Source organism: Macadamia integrifolia, chromosome 5 (assembly GCF_013358625.1).
Source record: "Macadamia integrifolia cultivar HAES 741 chromosome 5, SCU_Mint_v3, whole genome shotgun sequence".
NCBI lineage: Eukaryota > Viridiplantae > Streptophyta > Magnoliopsida > Proteales > Proteaceae > Macadamia > Macadamia integrifolia.
The window spans coordinates 11,059,190-11,067,618 of NC_056561.1; the positions used below are offsets into that span (position 1 = coordinate 11,059,190).

At 35.8% G+C, this 8,429-nt stretch overlaps 1 protein-coding gene across 1 annotated transcript; it reads left to right on the forward strand.

The window, feature by feature from the left end:
- Positions 1-5,761: 5,761 nt before the first annotated feature.
- Positions 5,762-6,840, forward strand: LOC122078655 (thaumatin-like protein 1b). Its single transcript, XM_042644737.1, has 2 exons — positions 5,762-5,853; positions 5,969-6,840. Exons 1-2 carry the CDS (start codon positions 5,796-5,798, stop codon positions 6,643-6,645), a joined length of 735 nt encoding a protein of 244 aa, XP_042500671.1. The 5' UTR covers positions 5,762-5,795; the 3' UTR covers positions 6,646-6,840.
- Positions 6,841-8,429: the final 1,589 nt, after the last annotated feature.

Consider the following 8,429-nt stretch of genomic DNA (forward strand, 5'->3'; position numbering starts at 1 on the left):
TGTGCGATGATCCCAAATCCTATCAGTTGTACCATCAACCCATCTCACACCATTTATGGAGTATGGGGATCACATATTTGGAGAGGATCAAATTCACGTGAAATAGAGTAGAGGGTTCAGCAGATTGAATAGGATCCTGGCTGGAATAAAGTTTTCTTTTTGGAACAAAGATAGGTTAGGTAACCATGAAAAGAAAAGAGAAGAGTAAAAAAAAAAAAAAAAATTTCAGGAAAAAAATAGACACAAAAATAAAATGTATATATTATGATTTTTATCTTATTATTTGAGAAAATTCTTTGAAGAAGTAATAATGAGCAAAGTCTTTGATAAGTTATCAAGCTCCCCTCAATAATTAAACCGTCAATCAGAACCTGATTGGTGAAATGTTATTTCCAGAAATCTGAATTGCTCAAATTAAATGTATATACTCAATTGAAAGAGCTTGTTCATGCCACCACACATAGATGGGTTTGCATAATTTCAAATTCCACTCACACCCCCTCCAGTCGGTCTCTATTACGAAATATTCCTTAAATGCTGACATTAGCTCGTATATTTTTTCTAAATACCAAAATATCATTCTAAAAGGGGTAGTACCTAATATAGCCACTCTTAACCCTCTAACCCAAATCAAATCTGAACTCCTTCCCCAAATCAATACTGGGCTCTTTCATCCCCAAATCGTTTTCTCTCCGAGGAATATTCTCATGTGGAGAGTTGAACAATCCGGGCTCGAAACTGAGAGTGTCATTTGATTATTATTATTCCCATAAGCTGGTTGTGATAGAAGTTTACAGATGATGGTTGATTTTTTGGAACAATACATTGTTATGGAGGAACAAAAAGTTATTCGGCGTAATTCTCCAGGGGGTGGGCTGTAAATTTCCCTTTATCTTTTTATATGCACACGTGTGTGAGACAAGCCAAGCTGGTTTAGGTCATGTCGCGAGGTGGTGAGGTGAGGTAATGGTGTATATGTACAATACTTTTCACTCCAGAGTAGAATCACATTCTGTTTTTTTTCTTTTGCCAATGCTGGATAGGAATTTTCCGACTTCAGATTAGTTCTCCCATTGCCAGATTTCGATTATTGACCGTCGGCCATCATGTGTTCGGTGTTAGGGCTTGTCAAAACCTTACCAAAACCTTTTAAATTTTGTTGGACATTGATTGGTTTTCTCCGGCATCGGAGGTGCACTTTTTAACTCAGGCCTGCACGTCAGCGGCACCAACGAGTCTTCCTTAAGTGCCGTCCAGTATTCATTGGATGCCACTAATGACTTAGTTTTTAGTTTTTAGTGTCTTCTTTTAGATCACTAGAATTATATTATATTCTAGTTGTATAATAATGAGATTAAATTAAATTAATTAGTACCATGCAATCAGGCTATGGAATTACAGATATAATTATATCATATGAATAATTGTTTTTTATCCGCGAGAGACCTTGCACCCATACTTAGGGACGTGCACCTCGAGAAAGGACACAGTTGTCATTACACACCTCCTGTGGTCTGGGGCGCAGGTGCCTCTCATGAACAAGAAACTTCGTCACATATTATATATAGAGTCCTCATGAATTCAGAATAGTTTTTGTTTATAAATCAAAGTAGAAGATTAATTAATCCAATATAATTAAACTCACCTGGGAACACTAAAACAAAAGGATTAATAGGAGGAAGTCTAATCCTTTAAGTTGAACTTAATAATTGTTTTGCATGTGTAGTCACCATATAAAAGAAAAGATGGGGGCAGAGAGGGTGTGTGTGGTTGAAGATTCCAAAACAGGAGAGAAAGAAATGAAGACTAGAGATTGAAAGCTTTGGGTGGGCATGTGAAAACAATTATCATATTCATGCTTTTTATCTAAACAATCTCTATCATCACAGCAGGTAGTGAACTAATGCCTCACCTTTGCTCATTTTTTGTGGTAAAATTATAAAAACACAACCCTATCAGTCGTACTCATAACCCATAACTCACGTAATAAAGGAAAGTTTCCAAAGGTCTGCACGTGCAACAGTAAGAACTTTTCTACTACTCCAGCTTGTATCAGAGAAATAGAATTTCAAAAGGTGTTTTAAAAAATAGCCCAAATGAATATTTATGAATCCAAATGGGAACTGAATTATTCTTTTCTTTTGGACACGAAGCAATGATTGTTTTTCCCTCATTAATTCACAAGAAATTTAACAGATGATGGGTTTCGGTGGAGCAGTAAAGTTGCTCAAATTGTGATCTAATGGCAGATGACTTAGTATTCTTTGGGGCCACTTTTGATGGATACTTCTAAGGGGCATTTCTCCAAAATCATCTGATAAAGGCTGATCCGTATCAATATTGCTATAAACCAAGACTGATGCTGAGTACCGATTTCAATACCAACATCTTAAACCATGGATTAGAGACCGGAGAAGGAGTAAAATCAAAGGTAAAAATGTTAATAATATGTAGGTGGGTGATATCCACATATATATATATATATACACATATATATATATATTTTTTTTATTCTTTCGAATAATATAGTTAAATAAAAAAATTAAATGCTAATTTGATAAAATGAAACTCATTTTTGACAATTTACCCTGAGGTGGTTTGGCTGTTTGAGGGATTGTTTTTGAGTTTTCAATAATTGGCTTAGCCTATAAAAATGGGCAATCCCTATGTGAATACCTCCATAAGGCATGACCATGGGTAGTGCTTATGGTAGTCTGTTTATCTTTCTTTCTTTCTATTTTTTATTTTTGCTTATTTTTTTTTTAATTTTGATTTTTTTTTTTTTGAGTGAAGAAATATACAAGCCCTAAAAAAACAAATCCAACACACGAGAGATCCTAACCGACATTACAGGTGTCAAGCAGTCGGACCAGGCTGGTCACGATTGGGCATGGTACGGTTGATAATCAACCCATATATTGATATGTTCCAAAAACATTTATAGGCTTTGGGAGATGATTTAGAAGCACTACAAAGATTTATAGCTTTCCAAATGAAGTAGCAAATAGTATACAACATCGACAAGAAAATAAACATCCCTCAAGGCAGATGATTGAGATCTTGCAAAAGTTTCTAAGAAGTGAAGCAAGAAGTCAGCATGGATGTATTCAGGCTTGAATCCCAAGAATGTTGCAGCCCAAATTCTTTTGGAGAAATCAGAAAAAAGAAAGAAATGTCAATTTTTTTAATTTTAAATACAAGAGTCGATTTTGGGAATCTGGCTTACCTAGTTTATAATTATAAAGAAAAGGAAAAATAAGGCCCCTATGCCTAGACACAAAGGTGCATAAAATCATCACTCTGTCCTCTTTGAAATAAAAAATCTCATTCATATCAATGCCCTTACACCTACTCTCATTGATCTCCCTCTCCTCCCCCCCCCCAAATTGAGGTAGGGCTTTCGTGTCATTTGAATTAAAAGAAAGAAAAATAATTACAAAAAAAGGAGAAAAAAAAAAAAAAACCAGAAATTCGATTCCACCTAAGGCATTGCCATTAGCAGAGAGAGCTCACTGGCAACAAGACACGGACACAACACCTAGAAAAAAGAAATCTAGGCATCCAATAATAGTAACAATAATAATAACATTAGTTTGATATATTCCATTCTCTTCTTGATTGTTAGATACCTTCCTCAAAAAATAATGTGTTCTCTTCTCAATATTTTTGGTGGATTATTTTCTGAAAAAAAGTGAAAAGGTGGAATAAAGGTGATTCAAAGAGGAACTACAGATGGGACTTTTCCTCATATTAGTGTTGTATAGGATTCCTAAATAGAAGCACAAAATGGTCTAAGATTTCAGTGAGATTCTAATCTGACTCTAAAAATGGTCTAGATATCTAAGTTTCTAACACACACAAAATCATTCCTCTCACATGAGCAGCCCCTTATTGAATTCAAAATAAACAAAATTCCAAGTTTCTAACCATAAGTCCAATGGTCGCCTCACCATAACAATCTGGCGCATTATAGCCCTGAACTGTTCCACTTCATTCCACTCTTCAAAATCTAGCCATCCGTATCTTGATGATCTTCAGCATTCAAAGTCCATTCTATAATTGCCTCCTTTGAATTTTGTATTTATTTGAAGATAATGACTGAACTACATAATCAGAGCTTTCGCATATTTGAAGCAATTGACTTATATGTACTCCAAAACATGACTCATCTGAGGTAGTCTAAACTCCATTGGGCGGTGACGTGAAAGATGGGTGGATCTGTTGAAGATATTCCTCCACCACCAATAACGTACAGACACGAATTGGTGCTCCAAACCTCGTAAAGTGAAAAAAAAAAAAAAAAAAAAAAAAAAAAAAGCCTTACGGTTTTGGAAACTCGTCAGAGTTAAAAGTGCAAAATTACCACCTCATCCACATAAAATCATAAAACTCCATCAAATCGTGAAACTCCATCGTTATTGATGCCCCAATGTGTACTTTCATTGGCCCAGGCTGATGCAAGACTTACACAACAATATAGCAATATCTTGTCCATATTATTTTCATAATGATCAGTTACCAAAGGATGTGTTCGTTTTTGACAGAGTTGGATAGAGATGACATGATCTATATTATCCATGTACCAAATTTTAGAGTTAAATTCAATTAAATACTTTCATAAATTGGCATACATTCATTTTATTTCCATGCAAATGGACCTGTATTCTAGCCATTACTTTGCATTCGTCCAACTCTTCGTAAGAACAAATGATTGAAATTGAAAAATTAATACAAATATGCAATTCAGATCTGTCTTGTGAAATTGTCCCTTCATTTTTTATTTAATTATTTTTTTGTTTTTGTTTTTTTTTTTTTTTTTTGACTAAAAATCAACTAAGAGTTTATTAGAGAATATGAGAAATACCTATACAGATTTAACGTTGCCCAAACGACAAACAAAGACTAAGATATAGTCTTAAGTTTCACCTTCGACATTGTCATCAACAAACCAAAATGCTTCAAGGAGCCACCTTCAACATTGCCATCAACAACCTTAGGAAAAAATTAAGAAACTAAGCTAATACTCAAATCAGTAGTGAGGTCTGCCATCCGTTGCCCATAAAATCTCGTTAGCTGCAATGATGGAATACTCTGACCAATAATTTGAAATGCGAGAAGTGGCTCCCTTCTTGGCAAGAATATGTAAAATTGCATTCTCTTCTTTATTTTTCTGCTTAAGTGGATCCCCTTCTCTGTAGGAGTGTGAAATCCATCCTGTGTTTAAGACAACGGTGATCCGTTCATTGAGTGACTTTTGGGTGGGGGAGGTCCGTCCCTTTGAATTTATTGCGTGGCGAAGAAAAACTTTGCCCTTTTCTCTATACCAAGTTAAAATCCTGAACAAGATTTTTCTTTGCTTGGCAATTCACAAGAAAAAGCATCAATGTGTCACTTAATTACCGCAATATCCTTAATGTGTTTGGTCTCCTGCCTCTATGCACTCGTGTAACATGTAAGATGTATGTAGCATGTTGCGGTTTTCTTCTTCTCTCATTAATTTTAGAGAAGGATAAGATTTTCAAACTCTAGATACATGGTACGTGTTTCTTTGAACCTTCGTATTATCCTAATGAGGTTAACAGATAAAAGAAGAAAAGTCATAGACGATCCTATCCTAAGAAGAAAATTGAAGTTGGTCAGCCTCCCTTGATTGCCGGACATATGAATATCTGCAAAACCTGTGGCTGATAAGGCTTCTTGGTTGGCAAAAAGGTTACGCATCTTGGCCTATAAATACCCACCTTGAGCTGGGGAAGGGTAATAGCCAACAGGTTCCCATTTCGATACAGGCAGCAATGGAGTCTAGAGTACACACCCCACTTCTCTTCGCCCTCCTCTTGGCCCTTGTCTCAGGTTTGTTCATGTGGTTTTCTATCTTTATTTTATTTATTTTCTCCTAGGTTTCTCCATTATCCTTGTTGAAGGTTGAAGCTAGATAAGAATGTTTTTAACATTTATTCCTTTGCAGGAGGCTTGTCAGTTACCTTCACGTTCAAAAACAACTGTGGGTATACAGTCTGGCCAGGGACATTAGCGGGATCTAACAGTGCTCAACTTTCTTCAACTGGTTTCGAATTGGCCTCTGGAGCTTCAAATTCCATAGATGTCTCAGCTGGATGGTCCGGCAGGTTCTGGGGTCGAACGTATTGCTCATCTTCAACTGGAACTTTTAAATGTCAAACTGCAGACTGTGGCTCCGGCCAAGTTGCATGCAATGGGGCAGGAGCGACTCCACCGGCCACCTTGGCAGAATTCACCATAGGGAGTAGTAGTTCAGACCAGGAATACTATGATATCAGCCTTGTTGATGGATTTAACTTGCCACTCTCGGTGACTCCACAAGGTGGAACTGGTAGTTGCCAATCAGTGGGATGTTCAGCTAATATCAACTCGGTTTGCCCGTCGGAGTTGAGTGTGAAGGGGTCTGATGGGAGTACGATTGCTTGCAAAAGTGCCTGCGATGCATTTGGCAGTGCTCAGTATTGTTGCACTGGCTCCTATAATACGCCTCAGACTTGCCCAGCCACCAACTACTCCAAAATCTTCAAGGACCAGTGTCCCCAAGCCTACAGTTATGCATATGATGATCAGACAAGCACATTTACATGCACTGGTGCTAATTACCTCATCACCTTCTGCCCTTGAAATGGATGATTTCATCACTCGGATCCAGAAAATAAATACATAGATATAGAACCAAGAAGAGCATAAGAATAAGAGAGAGAAATCTATAATGTATTGATTGTACTTGGGTTATGTACTTTGTAACTAGGTACAATTCTCTCCATTAGATTGTAAGCTTACATTTTCATAAATAAAATTGTGGAGGGTTTATAAATACATGAGGAAATTGCATGTCTTGTTTATTATCACTTTCTCAATGGATTCCTTTTTTTTTTTTTTTGGGGGGGGGTGGGGAAGGTGGGGTCGGGAGGGGGTGAGGGAGCGGGTTTGTTTATCAGTAGGAAGGTCTTAGTGGGTTTGCGTAGAAGGAAGTAGAGGGGATAAAAGTGTTAAAATGTAAACGTGGGCGAGTGAGGTACACTATATCAGGTAGTTTTATATTATTTTATTTAATTTTGGGTAGTTTTGTATAATCTTATTTAATTTTGGGTAGTTTTTCCTAGAATTTATTTGGGGATTGACCATTGTGGTCCGCAAGTTGAATAGGCTAAGGTATTTGCTATTGAATAGGCACATGCTTTGAAATTATTTGAAAATGATGACCATTATAATCCACATGTTGAAGTGGGCAAGAGACAGGCTATTGAAGAGACTCTTAACTGACATTTCCTTTATTTTATTTTTTTTCTTGTTAATAGACTCTTGACTTATATGTAATGTAACAAATGAACAAAATGAAATATTCTTTCAGAGGCTTTTCCTTCACCCATCTGTTCTCTAGACCGAATGGTTTGGATGATGTTCAAAGGGTACTAAGAAACAGTTAATGGGTATTATCAACTTGGTATTATAAAGAGATAGAACTTTACAACCGTATATGAGTGTATTTTACTTTTCCCATGATGTAAGAAATTTTATTTTTCTAGTACAAATAGTGAGAAGACAAATATAAACAAACATGTATTCAATACGCATGGTCCCATCATATGGAGGTGATCACATAGAGATTACAGATTGTTCACCATCTTTGTTGTTTGCGCTTGTTATATGATCTGTTTTTAAAACTAGGAGAATTCAAAGACTTACGCTCATGATGTGGTTACCCACAACCCATATATGGTTCAAGATAGGGTTAAGGTGTACAACTTAATGGAGAGGATCCAAGTTCCGATAACATTGCCATTAGACCTTCGGCTTATTGGGATTTTTTTTATTTTTTTTATTTTTTTTTAATTCATATGATGTGCCATTCGTCCAATTAAAATATTAATTTATAATAATTCGGGTTTATTTTATTTTTCAAATTTTGAATTCATATAATGTGACATTTCATCCAATTAAAATATTAATTTATGATAATTCGCGTTTTTTATAGAAGTAATACTAGAATTTCTCACTTGTAGTCGTGAAGCAGGATTTGAGGGAACGATGAAGTATGATGGAAATTAGAAATTTTCATTGTGCATCTAATACAAACACCGTGTAATATAAGATTATAGTTTATGTATAAGGATATAATTACTCCTCGTGATAAAGTTTGGTAAGTGAAGGTTAAGGTGTAGGTGTTATATATTTATTTTGGAACTTTTATCTAAAGGGGTTTATTTATTCGCCCATTGTTGTAATTTGAATAGTTGCTTATCAAATTCTTAGGTTTTTTGTTCAAGTCCCTTTTTATATTTTTTTTGTATGTCTAGTAAATAGTGGGCTCCACATGTTAGTATCGTAATTAATAAGGGGTAAATAGACATTGCACACTAGAGGGGTACCAACGTTGAAATGTGCATTTAAATGTATTGGTTTAG